Genomic DNA, 21469 nt, shown 5'->3' with positions numbered 1-21469 from the left:
TGACAATATTTTGACTTATTTACCATTATTTTGACTTATTTATGAAGATTTTGACTTTTTTACCAATAATTTGACATTTACCAATATTTTGTCTCTTTTTTGAACCAATAATTTGACTTATTTGCCATTAGTTTTTACTTATTTACCATTATTTTGACTTATTTATGAAGATTTTGACTTTTATCAATAATTTGACGTTTACCAATATTTTGACCTTTTTTTTACTAATAATTTGACTTATTTACCAATAATTTGACATTTACCAATATTTTGACTCTCTTTTAACTAATATTTTGACTTATTTGCCAATATTTAGACTTATTGGCCAATATTTGGACTTATTTACCAATAATTTGACATTTACCAATATTTTGACTTTTATAAAAACAATATTTTGACTTATTTACCAATGTTTTGACTTATTTGCCAATATTTTGACTTATTTACCAATAATTTGACATTACCAATATTATGACTCTTTTTTTTTACCAATATTTTGACTTATTTGCCAATATTTTTACTTATTTACCAATAATTTGACATTTACCAATATTTTGATTCTTTTTTAAACAATATTTTTGACTTATTTACCAATATTTTTGACGTATTTGCCAATATTTAGACTTATTGACCAATATTTTGACTTGTTTACCAATATTTTTTACTTATTTACCAATAATTTGACATTTACCAATATTTTGACTCTTTTTTTTAAACAATATTTTGACTTGTTTACCAATATTTTTGACTTATTTGCCAATATTTTGACTTTTTTAACCAATAATTTAACTTATTTGCCAATATTTTGACTTTTATTCAATTCAGTTCAAATTCAAAAATACTTTATTAATCCCAAAGGGAAATTAATTGTTCCTGTAGCTCATCTTGGTTTTATTAGATTTGTTCTAGATGCTGATGTCTTTGGGCAGGAAGGATCTCTTGTAGCAATCCATCCCAGAGTGGATACAAAGAAACTGGCTTCAGATCTGTCCACCCAGACCCAGCAGACCTCTTGGTCCTCTTGGGCAGCAGGACTGCCTGAATGTCGGGCAGAGCTTTTCTCTGAGCGATGACCATTTCTCCCAGCAGCCTGCCAAGCCCCTTGTTGCCGTAGACTTAACTGCAGGTGCCAGGGGATGATCTTGGTCCTCCCACTGTCACAAGCTGCGTTTCCCGCTACCTCGAAGATCTCTGCAGTCAGGCACTCAAGCACTGCCTCCAGGTAGACGGGAATGCATCCACGGCACCTCCTTTTCAACTCATTTGGGATTTGGGGCTGAGATTTGAGCCACCTTGTTGTTATGGTTATGCATCATAACAAATGTCAAAAAGTAAAAAAAAAGTTTCAGTAAAAATCCTGCCAGCAGCACAGCATCTGATACCAGAGGAAGTAATCATCCAAAAAAAAGCTATTTGTATTCAGAAAAAAGTAATTAAAGCTTTCAAAAGCAAAATCTCAGAATGAATGTGAGAGCTACTCCAACATGCAGCCACTATGAGTGGCACAATTCTGGAATAGAAAAAAAAAAAATTTAAATTGTTGAATTTGTTCGATTGAATGTTTAATTTTAATTGTCAAATTTATACCAATTATATTGACTTATTTACCAATAATTTGACTTATTTGCCAATATTGTGACTCATTTATAATTAAAAGCCTAACATTACATATTTCCCACCACCTTTCATTTCCGAGTTTTAGAACAACTGCATTTAGTGATAAATGACTGACTAGACTTGTAGTCATTTTTGGTCAAACCTTAAAAATCTTTTAACGTAAATATGTGCTCTCATGCAGCATCAGAATATGTGACACAGAGTTGTAATGACTCTCAAGTTCAAGTTCAAGTCAACTTTATTGTCGTTTCCATTACGTGTGGTACATGAAGGGGAAAGAAATTATGTACACTGGGTCCCAGTTACTCTCAAAAATATTGAAGTCTAAAGTATAAAAAGAAATGGGACACTGTATAAGGATCTACGATACACTAAGAAATACACTAAACAAACTACAGACGGTATGCTAAAAGATCTAAGATACACGCTAAACACTAATAATGTAAAACAATGCAACGTAACAACAACAGCCTGAACATGAGTCTATGGCGAGCAGATGGGTATGAATGAATACAGCAGCATTACATCAGCAGCAGAATGAGGTAATCAGCAGCACAGATAAGTCACATATCACTAATTAAAGTGGAATTACAGTGACTTTTTTTTTTTGCTTACAGTGATTAACATGGTTAGGGATTTATGAATCCAACAGCTTCAGGGTAGAAGCTGTTCCTCAGTCTAGTGGTTACTACCGCATCAGTTCATCAGTACAGCCAAGAATCTTTTTCTGTAAGTTTCATTACAATCCTGTGGTTCATGAGATATTTAGTAAAAGAGAGACAACAAATAGTGGATGTAAAATTTTACATAAATATTTTTGAGCGATCTGTTGGTACCCATCTGGGAAACTTTGGATTCTTTTCTGCTTTAAACAGGAAGGAGAAGCGGCCATTAAAGCTGCACATTACAAATCCATATGAGTTGATCAGGACTGATGCTGTGGAGCATTTAGCTCTCTGCTCTGCATGCTTTCAAAAGCTTCAATCTGCATGATAAATAGATGTTTACGACATAACAACTTGCATAAAAACATGATGTGTAGAACTCCTGTTTATATTATAGATGAATAAACCCCTGCTGTAAAAGAGAGAGGGTGGTTTTATTTTATTGCTTTGATTTGCCTCAAAGCTCTGATGTCATCTGTGGGAATGTTGCTTGTTATCACTGATACCTTCATATTCATGTTTTTATGGACTGTTCTTCATTGCTAAGACTTCTACATTCACACTTTTTTGTAATATTGTAATTAGGGATGTACAATATTATCTGCATGGTATTGGTATTGGCCACTATTAGCGATAAAGTTAAATATTGGACATCAAACATTCCATCAAAACAACTCACGGATATATATATATATATATATATATATATATATATATGAAGAACATTATAGACAACCCTCAGCATCCTCTTCATCAGACTGTCATACAACAACAAAGTGTCTTCAGCCAGAGGCTTCTTCAGATCTTCTGTAGGACAGATCGCTACAAGAGATCCTTCCTGCCCACAGCCATCAGCATCTAGAACAACTCATTAATGAAACCAGGATGATGAGTTACCACAACATATAATTTCCCTCTGGGATTAATAAAGTAATTTTGAATTGAATTGAATATATATAAAAAATATATATATATTTATATACATATAAAAGGCGCTGTTTATGTATGACAACCAGTAGGTCTAGGAAAAAAATTATTGGTATTGGTTTCGGTTATCAGCCAAATAAGTTTTAACATAGCAGCATATTGGATATCGGCCAAAAATCCAATATCGTGTATCCCTAATTGTAATAAAATGTCTCTATGGGTGATTTCTGGCCATTTTCATCAGTAGTCCTTCCTGTAAATGATGAGTGATAGATGTAGAAACGTAATAGTCTTAAGCTAATTGTTGCAGTTTGACCACCAAATGTTCCAATGTTTGATTCATTTTTCTTTACATTTTTCATGTCTGACATTGCTTAAAGACAAATGATCCCTCAAGGGGGGCATGTGTCATAGCAGAGGTCTTTGCTTGACAAATTGCTTTTTTCTGCCTCAGGAGGCAAAATCTCAAATGTGAAGCAGTTTAAGACTGTGGGGAGTTGATTCTTTCTACCTGTAAATAATAATGGTTATTTCATTTGATTACTGTTGGGGATGGTCAGCGTTTGTTAGCAGGTGTGCATCTTTTTGTCTTCTTTTTGCGGTTGAAGCTCAAAGGTCCTTTGTGCTGGTCAATCAGTGTACCAGTACCAACTACACAAATGCTTTCTCAGCCACATTTTCCTAACTTTATGTTGATATTAGGACGTATAAAATAATGTGAGCTAGAGATAAAATGACGAGAAAGATGCAGTGAATGTGTACTACCTGTTCTGAAAAGGACGAGAGAAAACAAGAAAATGTCACGTTTATTTAAACTACAGAAGACGAGAGGGTAACTAATTATTGGAGAACATTAACAGAATGTATTTTTTTTTTCAGATTTCAGATAGGTAAATAGAACTCTTCTTATTTGCATTTTATCGTAAAATGACATAAACCATACACCAAAGATTTTTTATTTTAAAGGTTTGTTTTAGGTCTTGCAAGTACCTCTCTCTCCTGCTCACCGTTACTTTGTTTCGTATTGCCAGTCTAGAGAGCTCATAGTTGATATGATGTTCTGTTAATCCAGATGGCATAGTTTAAAACTGTGTCAAATGTGTTTTGATCAGTTGGATTTAATTCTGTTGATGTGACACATCCGGGACATTCCTGCAGGTGATAAGTATAAATGGCCGCTCTTTGCCACTTCTAAGGCGATGGTGTTTCCTCAGTGACACGTGAACAGAGATGTGACAACTTTTTCTTAGAGGTGGATGAGATTAAATGGAGCTGGTTCAGATTTGTGGTCCATTTGTAATGTTCAGCAAGGAACAGTCCAAGTGATACAGGGATGTAAGAACTTCACACAGAGATTAAACACAAGATGAAAGAGGACACAAATTGCCAACAGTGAGCAACACATGTAGCAGACAGAAGCAATCTGTCATGTCCCCTCTACCTCCTTACTTCCAATACGATTACATCAATCAATAACCTCTCTTATGAGTGATTGGATTTGGTCTGCCTCCAAAGTACAAGGTAGGAGGGGAAGCTGCTCAATGTTTCCAATGATTAAAACACAGCCAAATTGCTTTGATAACATCAAGGACCTTGCTGTGCCCGGGTATGTAAGGGCATTGTTGGGAGCAGATAAAGGCTGCTTGTATCCTCTGGCTGAGAACAATTCTGGCAACTTGATGTAGATCAGCCAATAAAGGTCCATGGCTAAAACCACAAACTGTTGAAATAAGTGGATTGTTTGTCTACAATATCAATAGATTACACAACAGATGTTTTCATGCTTTTTGTTGTCTATCCAAACATACATACATCAATCCATCCATCCATCTATCCATCCACTCACAAATCTATCCACCCTATCCAAATTTGTTCTGAGCTCAATCTGACTATCCTAAAAGGAAGCACATTTCATCTGCTTTTAGCCAGGATTTTACTGTTTCATCGTCATGACCACTGGTGAGAGTTGTAACAGTAAATCAAGAACTTTGCCTTTTTGCTTCATTCTTTCTTAAACCCAACAGACCAGAACAGAAGCACCGTTACTGTGGAAAAGGCCCCAATCTTTGGTCCATCTCCTGCTCCATCCTACCATCACTTGTGAAGAATACACCCAAAAACTTTGAGGGAAAGTATGTTTATCTCACAAAGTTGAGTCAGGTCCTTTGGACAGATTCTTCTCTGTTGAAACATTTTTTTTTTAACTTTTATCCAAACACTTCTTCAGACTGAAGAAGTGTTTGGATAAAAGGTGAAACATTTCAACACAGAAGAATACGTCCAGAAGACCTGACTCAACCTTGTTAGATATAGCTACCTGGATTATTGATCATGCATCAGAAAGTATGTTTTTTGTTTGTTTGTTTGTTTGTTTTTAAACAAATGGTTTATCTATAGGAAAAGTGAATTAGATTTACTGTTCTGGTATGTTTCAGGAAGAGTGTAGATGTGATTCAAGCTAGGTCTTCTAAGGAAGGAGGTGTCCACTCAGTCAGCTTGACCTAAAATACATGATCTCTGCAGGAGTGTGTAAATGTGAGAAAGTTAAGAAAACAAGTTTTGCAGTCTAAGTTTCAAGCATAAATATGTCCTGATTGCAACATCAGGGTTTTTTTTCCTCGTAGATTGTCTAGATTGTGCTGTTTGTAACAATAAAATCACAATTTTCTGTCATATGAATCATCTCTTTAACAGTTTTAATGAAGACAAGCCCCTCAAGTTGAACTTCTACACTTAAGGCAAAGACTCACCTTCCATCCTCTGCTCCTTGTAGCCTCACTGTTCCACCAGCCTCCCTCTCATTCACACACGTACTCTGTCTTACTATGGCTGACTTTCTTTACTTTTCTTTCAAGTGCATACCTCCACCTCTCCAAGTTCTCTTCCACCTGTTCCCTGTTCTCACCACAGATCGCAATGTCATCTGCAAACATCATAGTCCATGAGGATTTCTGCCTGACCTCATCCATTTGTTAGTCCATCACTATAGAGCAAACAAGAAGGGGCTCAGACCCGATCCTTGATGCACTCCCACCTCCACCTTGAAGCTATCCATCACTCCAACAGCACATCTCACCACTGTCCTGCTGTCCTCACACATGTCCTCTACCAGTCTAACATGTCTTGCTGTCCTCCTGTCATATGCTTTTTCTGAATCCACAAAGACACAATGGAGTTCTTTCAGACCGTCTCTGTACTTCTCCATCTGCATCCTCAAAGCAAAGATGGCGTCTGTGGTGCTTTCTCAGAAAGAACCATACTCTTCTCACAAATACTCACCTCTTGTCTAAGTCTAGCTTCCACAACTCTCTCCCAAACCTTCAACTTAATTCTCCTGTAAATGCTGCTATTCATCATATCATATATCATATATGTACATCACCTTTATTCTTGACAATGGGCACCAGCACGCTTCTTCTTCATTCCTCAGGCATTTTCTCCCTCTCAAAAATGTCGTTAAATAATCGAGTCAAAAACCTCACTGCCATGGCTCCTAGAGATTTCCATATCTCCTCTGATATGTTATCTCATCCAACTGCCTTCCCCTTCTTCATCCTCTTCAAAGCTTTCTGAACCTTATCCTCTCTAATCTTTTTCACTTCCTGGTCCAGTTTCTAGGATCTCTCTTTTTTTTTACTTTTCATTCTCTTCATTCAGTAGTTCCTCAAAATACTCCTTACATCTTCCCCTTACACTCCTATCTTCAATAAGCCAAACCTGCTACACATTATTTCTTGTTCCTTCTGTCTCATGCACTTCATATAAATGTCTTAATTTTATGCATGTTTACTCACAATTATAATCTTCTGACGTTTCTTAAAATGCAACCAAAAAGTTAACCTATTCATGAATCCAGTACTGGGTGGTTTTATCAAACACTTATCATCTAGACAAAGAATCTTTACAAGCACATGTCCTTTATTAGTTTTACCTCAATTTTTAACATTAAGAAACATAAAATGAAGCAAAATCAGACTCAGAAAATAAGGATACCTTCCATCAGTTTGGTAGTTAGAAAACAGGAAGGAAACATAAAGGCATCACACCAGGAGTCTGGCATGCTGTACATTTTATACTTCAGCCTTCAGTTGTGTCCTGCCTGATTATATCAAAAAACATTTTTATTTACTTTTTCAAGACAAAAAAAAAAATCTTGCAGGCACAATACAGCAACTTTTCAGTCAAAAGGAGAACTGAAAAAAATTACCTGCTCTCAGTAACACAGTCTTTATCAGACTGAAAACATTAAGGCTCTCAACAGGCTAAATAATGCAGAAAGTCAAATAATGTCACACATTGCTTAAATATGTATACCACTGGACCTCTGCAGGCTGCAAAGATGATCGGTTTTTGTGAACGGCACTGAAAAGCATTGATTGGTATCGCCCGATCATATAGCGGAAATCAGCCGATCGATCGGAACATCTCAACAGAAACCATCAATAATATACAGAAATGTGATATATATATAATATGACACTGTGTCACAGACAGGCATTTCACGTAGTGAGAGTGACTGCCATTACTAAAGTAAGAGACTCAATTATCACAGTTTAACAAGTTAAACTAGTAAAAGCATCGACATCAACATAATGAAATTACAAAATATTAAATAAAATACATTTTACTCACCGAAAGTCTTGATTATTTGTGCACAAAATCCATCGTCCTTGTTTCCTTAAGAAGAGCTCAACTACTTTGTCTTACAGGTTATTCGTGTGTTGAAGTACGTCCTTTCTATCGCCACGGAGGTTAACGCTGAAAGTCGAGTCTGCTCTGTCGTGTTTGTGGTATAACTTTCAATTTGCGTTAGGGCGGAGAATGTCTGCTTGACAGAAGCAGCTATTGTGAGTTGAATAAACAGCTGTTAAATCTACATAAATGTAGTTTAGCTTGTGCAGGACACTACAGATCCTATCCTGACCAGTCCGCTCTCTGACCATCCAATAACACGACATGAAAATGCTGATGTTAACAAACACCTGCTAGATGCCCCAATGTTGGCAACTCTAAATCTGACTGGTCAAAGCAACAGTCCATTTATTTTAAGCTACAGGCGAGCAACACATGATGGTGGAAATAACTGGATCAAAGCTCTTTATGTTAGTGTAAGCTGCAGATCCAGGAGAAAAGTTGTGAAATGAAGAGGACACAATTTGGAATAAGTTGATACATATTAATTAATTAAAAGGTGTTATCAAAGAATGCAGAAAAATTTTAGGGATTCAAGTGAATGACATCATGGACCTATTTAAGTTCAGCTCAGTGTCCAAAGGCAAAAAAATAATAATTGGTGGATTCCACCCATCCCCTACACACTCAGTTCAGTTTTTTGCCTTCGAGCAGAAGATATGGCCCTAGGTGTAGAACGAACAGATTAAAGAACTCTTTCACCCCCACAGTCATTGGTTTTTTTAAACAAAATATAGATTTAATGCCTTGACCTAAGGTTGCTATTGAATTATTGCAGTCCGACTCTTTCTTTTTCTCTTTTTTAGTAATGTTTTTATGTATTGTTAATCTTGTTTCAAATGTACCTTTTTACCCTGTTTTTATTCATTTTGTCATGTTTAAAGTTTGTATGAATGCGCTCGCTGGCTGTCATCATCCCCACTACTTACTGTAACTGAATTGCCCTTCAGGGAGCTAATAAAGTGAAGTGAAGTGAAGAAATAACGAAAGTTATGGTAGAGTGTGGACTCAGGCTTGATATCATCATCTTTACAACAGACAACGGAGCAAGAATTAAGAAACTGCTAATTTTGCCTGCAGAACCTTCTTCACATGAAACCTACTTGATGTCTTCATTTAAAAAAAAAAAAGTAGTTCTTTTATATTAAGGCCAGTTTCAACACTGATGGCACCTTGATATGCAAAATCATTTTTCAGTTATGTTACTTAAGGTAGTATCTCATTAACTGCAACAGTTGGAGACATGTTGGTTACTCAGAATTATGAGAAAAAGTTTTAGGTTGCAGTCCCATTGAATTCTGAATTCTTGCAACCAGCGAACCATGTAGCTATGTGTTGAGCAGTCTTTGAAAATACCAACCTATTTTTGTGTTTGTGGCTTGTCTACCTTCCCCCATATTGTACCTACTTTGCACAAACCTTGGTAGCTGCACTCACATTTGTGATTTATTCTACTGCAGTACACTTTCAAAATAGAGATAGGCCACTTGGAACAAGTTTTTAATATCCATGTGGTCCATCCATTCATTTCATTTACGGCCTTTTTCCTTTCTGGGTCGAGGGGGTTCCCTGTGTCCATATCCAGCAGTTACTGTGGGAGAGGTGAGGAATTCCCTGGACAGGTCTCCAGTCCATCACAGGGATACATAAAGACAAACAACCATTCACTCTCTCACTCACATCTAGGGACAATTTAGAGTTACCAATCAGTCTAACATGCATGTTTTTGGTCTGTGGGAGGAAACCGGAGTACCCGGAGAAAATCCACACATCCACAAAGATAACGTAGAATCTCCACCCAGAAAGGCCCCCAGCTGGGATTCGATCTGGCAACCTTTTCAGTCATGTTTTTGGTTACCTGTACTTCAGTCAGCTGCACTTCTGTGCAGGTGCCAGAATGTAGCTGTATCTCTCTAAAATTCACAAAAAGTCAATTGGCATGGGTTAGGGATGCTTTGAGATGCTAGTAACAATATTGGCTATTTTGAGAAAAAGTTTTGGTGCACGATTGTTTTGAACATATTCAGAACTCTAACAACAAGGCTTTAAGTCTCTTTCACAAGTCAACTTTCACAAGAAAATGGAAGTTCCCTGTGGTCATACTGAGACATTTTGGAGACTTCCTAGTGATTGCTGTTTGCCAAAAGTCACAGCTCAGAGATACCACCTCGAATAGTAATAGCAAATATGTCTTGAATATCTAGGCTCAGAACTGTTTTGATGGCTTGTTTATTTCCAGTGACTGGGTTTTGTATGTCAAGGGAAGAACATGTTTGAATTATGTTCAGTGACATGCCAGTGACTTTCATTGATACAGCCATCCACAATTGTTCTGTAAACTGTAGGTATTTCTCCATTTTTTTAAAAGGACAAGGAAGAGTGAGTGAATGCTAAACTTGCATGGTTTTGTTGGCCTTTGGTCAATGTGTGAATTTGTTTGAATAGTGCAGCTTTGCTTGAAATGAACCCACCTTAAAAACCATACTGTTCCACTGATACACATAGAAACCCTGAAGAAACGCTGTCTGCTTCAGAAAGCAGTATTTTAGCATACAGATCCTCCTACGATACACAGCAGAAACAGTGTGAAAGTCATTAGGAAGGCATGTGTGGAGTCGTCGCAGCCTTGCTAAATGAAAAGGGCCCTCCTGTGAATTTGGAAGGTATTCAAGAGTCTCCAGCTGTGAAACAGAAGACTTTGGTCTTTCCTTTTTGCCTTAGTTGGAGATTCATATAAAATCAATTGGAGGTTTGTGCACAACAATGGGAGTGGGCTCATTAGTGGAGCACACGCACTTTGGTCATTTGTCTTCTATTCACTAGTTGGCTAGAGGGCACTTTAAATTCCCATCGTTTCCTGGGCAGATATGCCTGTTCAGCCGATCATCTGTACATGTGTGTGTGTGGAGAAGAGGCGAGGAAGAGATGCACCTGCCATGACATATTTGTGCTAATGTGTAGCAGCTGTTAGGTTATGCCCTTACAACTCATAAGATGCCAATTATCTATGCCAATTAAATTTTTACTCTGGTTTTACTAAAGCTGCCATGCATAATTTGTACCTACCACAGTGTATTATTGCATCTATTTCACAGGTATTTTTAGCCACTGCCAGAAGCCAGCTTTCCACTGTACACATTTGCTAATTCTAGTCAAAACAAAGTCACCACAGACGCTTCCTGGATGCTTTGTATGTAACTCTAGTTCTTTATAAATTAAGCTGTAATTTATGTAGCTAAATTCTACCTAGCCAAAAGCTGAAACGGTGGATTTTTGAAAACAGACAAAGATAGCAACCATAATAATAAATTAATAGAATAAGATAACATGCATGTTATTTTTTTGTGTGTGTTTTCAAAGATGATAAAGTGCACTGTTACCATATTTTTCTGGGCTATAAGTCGCTCTTTTTTTCATAGTTTTGCCAGTCCTGTGACAAGTAGTCCAAAGAGACTTATATACTTTTTTTCTATTCATGATGCAATTTTTGACTGATGCTTTAAATGTTCACTCAAACTGACATGAACCAAAGAGTAAACATTACCATTTGCAGCCACGAGAGGGCCCTCTAGGCTTTTGACACTATATGTTGTTCCTCTACCGCTAACTCCACCCACCTAAAAACATTGACTTAGAGACAACTGAGAAAAACTTAACACAAGTAAAGTGCCCCCCAAAAGAAAATGCTATGCTGCAGATTACAAATTGCAGGTAATAAAATATACAGCTCAAAACAGTAATCAAGCAGCAGAATGAAAGTTTGTAAATGGGTGTAGTCCACACAGTCTGCCCTGGGGATTCAACCCGGTGGAAGAGACAGCTGCTCGGCAGCAGAGGATTCCCCTTCGCGGGGGACCTTCCCCCCCCCTGTCTGGCTGGCTCCCGCCAGGCGCATTTCCTCCATGGCAGTGCGTCGCGACCAGCTCTGCGTTGGCCTGGAAAGGTCCGGGGACTGTAATATATGTTGACTTACTCCTTTTAACTATAAGAAGACGGACGCTTGATGGACTCATCATGAACTGTATTTATTAACCATCGTCTTCAGAACACCTTCGCCTCATAACATCAGCAGGAGGACTCACTGTTGTAGTTCTTCGAAATTTAATAAGATTAACACCAAAAAAAATGTTGCAGCGAGAGCTCCCGCGGGCTCCGAGCTACTGCAGCTAGCCGTTGCTAACTGTGGGCCTCAGGCCTCATCTCGGACCCCAGGTCCGCCTCCAGCTCACGCTGCCTCACCGGCTCGGACCTCCCTCAGAAGCGGCAACTCACACTATCAATAAATCAAGGAAACGTGAATTAAGTTTTACCAATTGTGTTAAAGCAAGGCAGGAGAAGGTTGCAGTTTACAGCGATGGCCTGTCTTATACACAACTCAGGGTCCTGGACCGGAAGGGCTGGATGTCACATGGCATTACAGATATACAGGGCCTAGACTCCTCCTTTGCAGAGGGGAGCACAGCCTAACACGTGGATAAGGGGCCGGGCTAAGTGTGATCTCATTAGAGCTTATGTGATCTGACATGTCAGGAAAAATGATATGGTGCAGAAAAAAGCCTTTCCATGTGATGCACCGAGCCAATAAAAACTATATTCCTTGACGGATATTGAATCCCTGAGACACTTTTTAGAGTTGCTGGCCCTGTTTAAATCCGGTCAGAACCGGGTCATAATTTCATTATAATCCGTCTCTGAGAAGATAAAAAAAACAGGGTCAGTCTAAATAAAATACCAACAATAATTGTTTGCACCGGTCGGCAGCCGTGCTGGGAGCGAGGGGGCCCCGTCCCTCCACCGCTGGAGTGGGAAGGAAGAGCGCAGCGAGGCTCGTTGTCTGTAGCCCCGGGAAGCAGAGAGGTGCAGGCGGGATGCGAGCCACCTTCGTCCTTGTTGTATATAGTGCCGCTCACTAATACATGCATGGGTTGTGATCTGTGGTAGCGGAGTGATATGTAATGTGACGAGACCGAGATCATGTACGCTAGTTTCTTTATACAGTTAAATGTTTTGTTTATTCCTATCATTTCAGTTAACGTAATAAGTATTATTTGCATTGAATATTTGCATCTTCCACTGTCTATCATCTAAACTTTATGTCAAATAATTTTACAAAATATTATTAAAATGCTTTCTTTGAGCATGTCGTACATCCGTTTTACACTTTAAACTGCAAATATATTACCAAAATAAACTGGCATTTATTTTAATCATTTACTGGCTGCTCCCTGTGAACACACATTTCTCAATTAGAACCAATTATGTCCTAATCAATGAAGGAGATTCACGTTCTCTATTGGAAATCTGATAACAGGAGAGTCAAAGAGGTCAACCACAAACTCTATTCATCTTCATTACTGAGGACAGAAGGGCACTGCGAGGGATTTTAGGACCAAAACAAAACCTAAACCACAAAAAGGGTCAGAAAATATAATTTACTTCAGTGTGTTTAAGACAAAAAGGGCTTAAGAAGGAAAGTCATTTAAAGTAAGTACTGTTTGAATGACAAGCACAAATAAGAGTGAGCACCTCAAACATTTCCTAACACAAGCAGATTACCACAATAATATAAAACGTATCAACACCTTGTTTCATTATTTGTATTTTTCGAACCAGCCTATTAAAACAACTCTGCGACGTATGAAATATTGCTTTAATAGATTATTCTTATTCTAATATATTTGTTTCTCTACAGTATTTACAGCTCGCAAAATATTTTTGAAACTTATATTTAATAACCTTTTCCAAAAGCACACATCTGAAGGCACATGAACAAAATAATAACACACTGCATTAAACTCTGCTGATATAAACAATAAAACTGTTCTGTGCAGCTGTGAGATGTCTTTAATTAGTTTTAGGTTTAAAACAAAGATGTTGCCCAACGAGAATCACGTAATTACAGTTACATTACATTAACAGTAAAAGACTCTTAGTTACAGCCACACCTAACTGGGGACTGCCTGAAGGCAGCCACCTATTATTGTCCACCTGAATAGGGTCATACTCTTCCTTTAACGTTAATGTGACCCAAACTGCAATGTGTACCCCAATAAATGTTCTATCAAAACAACCGGATCGACACAGTGATGTGTGCCGTTACTTTTATTGGCATTTCGAGTTACCATGGTGACATAATTTGATAGGAAAGACACCATTTTTGTCATTGAAAACCACTGATAGCTTTTCACAGCCTCTAACGGCCACAATGAGGTCACATGACCTACAGTGGAGAGGTCTCTGAACGAAACACCGATTAACTCTTGGAGCCATTTTGATTCAAGATGACTGCCACAGCTATCTCAGAAAACTCAAAATTGACTATAACGCTGTCATTCTTAGAGATATTGAGCTGAAATTTGGTGTGGGGGTAGCTACCAGTGATGAACAACACATTCTGAATTCAAATCTAAAAATGCAAGATGGCCACCCAAGCAAATGGATATAACTCAGAGATGTGTTTAAAGGTACTTAGCAGAAATTTGGTGGTAGCTGAGAACAATTCCTACTAGACTCTGATTGCAATTCAACATCCAAGATGGCCGCCTGAGCTAAAAAGGAAAAATACTATGAAGCAGCCATTTTTAGAGATATTTTAGCTGAAATTTTGTGTGGTGGTAGATGAGAGCAATGCCCAATAAATACTGAATTCATATTAAAAAATACAAGATGGCCACCAAAAGCGATATTTAAATGGTTTTAACTCAGCTATTTTTACACATTCAGTCCTAAAATTTGATGTGGTTATAGCTGAGAACATTCTCCAACACATACTGATTCCAAACCAAAAATCCAAAATGATCACTAGCTTAAAAGGAAAAAAAAACTATAACTCATTGATTTGTTGCCATGTTGAGCTGAAATTTGGTGTGATAGTAGCTGAGTGAACCCCAACACATAGTATTGTCAAATAAAAATTTTAAATGGCTGCAATGTGGAAGTCCCCATCAAAGTTTCTCTAGGAACTTTCTAGTTTTAGCATACTAGCATCAAAACTGACAGAATTATAATCATATTTGTAGTTAGCTGCAGTGGCCATCTTTGTTAGTTGGCTCCATCAGCAGTTCGTATACATTCAGTGATTAATGCCTATAAGTTTCATTAAAATCTTCCAGACTTTCATGAAATAAGATTTTGGTATTAGAATTAAAGAGATGATGTCAAATGGTAACTAATAAATCAATATTATAAATAATTACTGTAAACCCAGATTTTGTGTGATCTGTTGGCACTCAGAATACGTGTTGGGGATAAAATTGAACTACTAACCCAATGTTTTTGTGCCAATATCTGAAAAACTGTGTTATAGAGTTTTAAACTTATGGGAATATTGGTAACAGTTCACAGTTTCTCCTGGTAGTGGCAGAGATCATAAAGCAGCATTCTGTGGACATGATGAGGCTCTACAACAAGAACAACAAGAACAACAAGAACAACAAGCGTTTTCTCTGTCCTCAACCGGATTTGATCTGTCAGCTGAAAACAGAATTAGATTAAAAAAATTAATGTTGAGCTACGAGCCACATAAAGCAGTCTGTGTCTGCATGTGTACAGTTTGTATGCAACATAATTTAGGAGGAAATTATTAGCCATTTTACCAATATTTACACGTTTTTACTTCTGAACAAAAGACATTTTAAACTAGTTTCTAGGACAATATTTTGATTGTAACTAGCTTTTAGTTGTGTGTTTTTGTTGTTTTTATTTATGTTTTTTAAAAGTCTGTTGTCTTAGCCTTATTGTTTCCACATGAGCTTACAGATTCTGTTCAGTTTTGGGAGACCTAAGTGTTATTTACCTCAGCTCTGTATGGATCAGGACAGGAACATGTCAAAGGACTGACCTGACTAAAGAGGGTTTGAAAAACATGAACCTCATTTCTGACAAAGTGCATCTTTGTCATCATCCATGTTCAAGGATTCAAGGTTCTTTATTGGGGGCTGAGATGGGGGAAAGGCAGAGCAGCCGACTCAAGACCCGAAAGTCTCAGGTTCGATCCCCAGTCATTGCACATCTCGTGGTACCTCTGAGCAGCACACCCCATCCCCAATTGCTCCCCGGGTGCCCTCATTAGCCGCGCACTGCACCACCTGGTGGTGGATGGGTTAAATGCAGAGTTGTACATGAGGTGGAATGAAATTGCGTACACAGAGTCCCAGTTACATTCAAAAATAGCAAAAATATAAAGTGTAAAAAGAAACAGTAAATAAGGATCTAAGATATAAATTAAGATATACGCTAACGAATGCCAAATGGTACGTTAAAAAATCTAAGATATATGCAAGCGGAGTTGGGCTCGGAGCCCCAATACTAACATAAACTGGGATTTATTCAAAGCATGCAACAAAAATACAGAAACAAGGCGACAAAAGTGAAAAAGAAATAAATGTACAGCAGCATGGTCCTATTGGCATGTTCTGATGACAGTGAGGTTATCTTAGCAACATCAGAATCAGAATAAAACTTTATTATCATTGCACCGAGATACGACAAGAACATGTACGTACAGTCATCCGAAAGATGGACATAGTGCACGAAGCTGCTACTATGAAATTGCGGCCCTCGTTATTCTCATTCAGAATAACATTTTGCTTTGATGAGAAAATGGAAGAAAACATGAGGAGAGACGGTGTAAAAAAAAGATCTTTCACACCTTGTCCTAGACAGGGCACGATTTGAGGCATAAAAAACCTACCACAGCAAAGCAACATAAATAAACGTTATACATGTACATATAGGCCAGTGAAGACATTGAATTTTTAAGGGAAAGTCGTAGTATAGTCCAGAGACACACAACCCCCCCCCCCCCCCCCCCCAGCCATTTTTCAGATAAGAGGTGTTATTCTTCTTCAGCTCGGTTGAGGCTCTGTCACATGTCCACGACTCGGGGAAGGGAGGGTTGAGGAGACAGACAAATAATCTTTGTTTTTGTTTTTTCAAACCATGCCAGGAGAAGTTGAGATAAGTCCACTGTCAAGGCCACATTTTTGGGTCAGGCAGAACTCGTGAATTGCTGTTTCTGCCTTTTAAAGTCTTGCTGGTACATATTCCTCTGATGGAACTCCAAAATAGCCAAATTGATTCCTTACTCTGAAAGTCGAGCTCACAGCTTCTCCAAGATTATTCCCACCTTCATGTGTGCTGCTAGAGAGTCCACAGTCCTGATAACAGCTGCTCCAGCTCTTTGAGCGCTGTCGAGCTTCGACACATCCACTCAAGTTTGTAGACAATCCAGAATTCACCAGCCAAACAGCAAAAAAAACAGTTGTCATCGTGAATCCAATTCGTTTTCATCGAGGTAAGAGGGTCCTCCTGTCTGGAGAAGTTGATCAATTTTGTTGAGAGACCAGCTGACCCTTCGAATTAGGAAGGTATGCAGAAAAAAAAGAGTCTCCTTAAGGGTTCACAGGACGAAAGAGTGCAAGCAGGGAAGGGGGGGCAGTGTACGGAGCGCTGGAAAACGCGTCTGTCTTCACCGGAGTACAGAGAGGAAAAAAAACATGGTCCAGTTAGCAGCATGATACTGTTAGCAGTGAGGCTTCTCTTAGCAACATAGTCCCGTTGGCACCATGGTATTGTTAGCAGGTCTTGTCAGCAGCTTGATGGGACCACAGCAGCTGCCCTCCCAGACCACAACAATCGGACTTTCACTCCTGAGCTGCTCCTCTGAATAAAGGAAGATGGTTTCTTTATTCATGTTCCTGTCTCTCCCTCAGGTGTGACGAGTGCCAACTCTGCTACCACTTTGGGTGTCTGGACCCCCCACTGAAAAAATCTCCCAAACAAACGGGATATGGCTGGATCTGCCAGGAATGTGACACATCTTCATCTAAGGTGAGCATCTGGAGGAGAAGATCTCTGTCAATATGTTGATGGAAACATTATGTTTATATTGTTACAGTCTGTCTTTAATGCCTGCAGCTTTGAAAGGTGGGTGATCATGTACTTCACTTCACCACTTGCTCTTGCCGAGATTGGATGCTTTCCCCTCCTCTCCCTCTCCGCTTTGCTTTGCTGCTCTGTCTGTGAAACTGGTTGTGAGACTCTCTTGCATTTCTTCCGAACCATAATTATGGACTTATTTTGATCAGTTGGTCCCTCAACTCAATTTACAACATTTCTTGAAGAGAAGACAGGCTTTAGGCGAGCTGATTTGCCCTGTTGGCACGCACGCAGCTGGATATCTCATCGACTGGAAGATTTTATGATGTGTCTATCTCTGCTGCCATTTGTGGATTTTAAGGATGCATATTTAATTGGATTTACGATAACTGTTTCCTGCTTTTTGGACTTGGCTGGTTGCTGGTTTTATCTACAATCAAGGAAGCCGTCGACAGCAAATTTGGACCCGATCACGCTGCTTGCCTTTAGGATGGCTTGGTTTGTGTCTCGAGTACCTGGACTCAAATGCTTTGGGCTAAATGGATCAGATCTTGGAGATTTTACTCAGTCACGTTCCATCGGTGTGGCCATGTAATTTGGACATTTCGGAACTGAGTGAACCAACACAGACTCAAGGTAGATGCCATTATGTTCTGCCTGTCCCCAAAACAACTGTGTTTATCTGAATTTGGCTCCCTTGGCTGGCCTTGAAGGCCATCTTATCTGAATTTGCCTGGAGAACATGTGATCTGACTTTCACCACCCCCTCTCTGAGGAATTCCCAACTGATAACCAGATGAAACCAGCTGAATAAACTGTGTGTCATCATTTCAGGACTCTTGGATTCTCATAGTAGTTATTCTTGGCCATTCCTCGACATACCACGTGAATGTTTACGGATCTCACCGGAGGACATTGACTGATTATTACATCTTTATCAGAACTCTTACAGTGACCTCAAGAGCATCTACGATCATGCTCACCGCTCTCCTCGTCCCCCTCTGCAGAATGTCTATGTCATTATGTGCTTGTTTGTGCGAGGTGTTTTTTTAATATCAGAGTTTTTTCTTCTCAGGCAGGAAAAAAAAATGTCTGATAGGAATTTTTTCACCTCCAATTCCTACATGTGTCCAGTTTCACTACTTTTTGTCTGTCTAAACAGATCTCACTTGTAAATGAGTCTTCTAGGCTCATTGTGACTTATCTGTCTAAATGAAGGTTGAATGAATCTGTCTGTTTGTTAGAAAAATATCTCATGCAGCAGTGGATGGATGTTAATGAAACCCAGAAAATAATCACAAGAACACCTAGACAGGTCTCCAGTCCATCACAGGGAAACAAAGACAACCCCCCACCTCAAATAGTCTTTGACTCATGGTGTCAGTTTACAGCCAATAGCAGAGATTTTAACATAAATTAGGCCAAAACACATTTTCACACTCAGAAATATCATAAACAGTTAGAAACTTGGTAAACAGTCAGAAACATCATGAACAGTCAGAATCTTTGTAAACAGTCAGAAACGCTGGAAACAATCAAAAACATCAGAAACAATTGGAAACATTGCAACCAGTTGGAAATGTTGTTAACAGTCAGAAACATTGTAAACGATCAGAAACATCGTAAACACTAAGAAACATCGTAAACGATCAGAAACATCGTAAACTATCAGAAACATCGTAAACAGTTGGAAACATTGCAAACAGTCAGAAACATCGGAAACACTCGGAAACATCGTAAACAATAAGAAACATCGTAAACTATCAGAAACATCGTAAACAGTTGGAAACATTGCAAACAGTCAGAAACATCGTAAACACTAAGAAACAACGTAAACACTCGGAAACATCGTAAACACTGTATACATGATTCATACGCAGCATGCTTTGCAACACTGACACTGTCTCTGGGACGATTTCAATCTTTGCCTATTTCAGTTGTAGTTTTGAGCATGAAAAATAAAAACATGGCGACTCATTTGGTTACATTATTGCAACCCGTCATGTTAGTGTTGCTCTGGAGCCGGCAGGAGGCAAAGACAGAGAATCTGAAAACGTGTCTGTTTTTGTCTCTTATTTGTGGTTTTGCATATTTATACCCACCTCTTTACACTCACTGACTGTACATGAGATGGGAAAACCTCCAGCTTCTGGATTTGTTGCCTCTGAACAAAGCTGTCCTTAGCAAGCCAAAAAATAAACTAACTAAAACTTGCATTTGTATTCAAAGCACTGATTATTATTTTTTCTACTTTGCAAACTAGATCTTCAGTATTTGTAAGAAGCTGTTTTCAAGTTTTAAAGGAATAGTATTTGCTGTGACTTCATGCGGCACATGAAGTGTGTTTAAGTAGCAAACGGACAAAAGAAGCCGACACGTGTTCGCCATCACGGACGTTGCAGGGTGTACATTTTGAGAGGCAGTTAAGAATGTGACATTTTTAAGAAAGCATGATTCACAGACCTTTTAAGGTGCGAGGTGCTCAGAGTGTCTCAGTAATAGCAAGTGTGAGGAGATAATTGACTTCACTAAGGGCATCTAAAAAGCACTCTGAGATGAGAGCTATATTTAAGAAAAGTTTTATCTTCTTCTTCTAAATGCCAAGCCATGCACCGTTTTTGCCTGTGGTGGAGGAATGTTCCTTAAATGCCAGCATTAAGTGCAGAATATTACCTGATCTGTGCGCTCGAGATTCATCTGCCTGCAGAGACAGGAGGTGGTCAACCTATGGCTGACGGTCTTCTACAAACATGAGGACAGGAAGTAATTTGTCAGCGCTCCCTGCAGCCATTACTGTTATCATAGAAACAGATGAATAACATCTCAAAGAAAAAGTAAGCTGGAAAGAGTGGTTTGTGGTTGAAGTCTTGTTAGAAAATGTGTCCGTGCATCACATGATGCAGGACAGTTTCCTTATTCATCCATCTGAGGAAGTTCAAACATTTTTTACTCAAATTATTCACTTTGATAGTTTTCTATTTTTGTTCCCTACAGTCTAAAATTCAAATTGATTTTAATTATTTTTTGGAATAATAAAAATACACAGATTTACATAAATCCAGAATGCTGAAGTTATACGAGGGAATTGTCCATTTCAAGACATTTAACTGTCTCTCCTTAAACCACTGGAGTGTTGTTTCAGTCTGCTGTTGTGGAAAAATAGTCTGAATGATCTGAATGATGCATTATTCTTCCTGACTTTTTTAAACTCTTGCACTTACTCTATTCTGGAATATATTATGCAACGTTTTGCAATTATGACACAAGTGTCTTATACTCAGAAATGGAAGATATCTTTGGGATTTCATAATTAACACTTTAATTAGGACCAAAATCAACACAGAGGAGCAGCACACAGTTTACCTTAATGTATGCATGAAGACAGACAAGGAAACACTTGAAGATCTGCTGCTGAGCAGCAAAACCATGAAGTGAAGCTCTGACTGCAGCCAGAGACACCATCATCCATCCATCATTAATTGTCCATCCATCATCCATCCATCCATACATCCATCATTAATTGTCCATCCATCATCCATCCATCTTCCGTCCATCATACATCAATCATCCATCAATCATCCATCAATCATCAATCCATCATCCATCCATCTATCTTCCATCCATCTATCTTCCATCCATCCATCTTCCATCCATCCATCTTCCATACATCCATCTTCCATACATCCATC

The 21469-nt window shown here is 38.5% G+C and overlaps 1 protein-coding gene across 1 annotated transcript in view; it reads left to right on the top strand.

Annotated features, from left to right (window-relative positions):
- phf14 (PHD finger protein 14) overlaps positions 1-21469 on the top strand; it is a 133025-nt gene that overhangs the window by 88134 nt on the left and 23422 nt on the right. Inside the window, exon 17 of the mRNA XM_037693359.1 lies at positions 17615-17732. Coding sequence (XP_037549287.1) covers positions 17615-17732 — 118 coding nt within the window. The remainder of the gene's footprint in view (positions 1-17614; positions 17733-21469) is intronic.

This window comes from Nematolebias whitei, chromosome 19 (assembly GCF_014905685.2).
Source record: "Nematolebias whitei isolate Nwh7 chromosome 19, NemWhi1, whole genome shotgun sequence".
Taxonomy (NCBI): Eukaryota; Metazoa; Chordata; class Actinopteri; order Cyprinodontiformes; family Rivulidae; genus Nematolebias; species Nematolebias whitei.
Note: the sequence above shows the minus strand (reverse complement) of the source record. Positions and strands in the feature narration are given on the sequence as shown.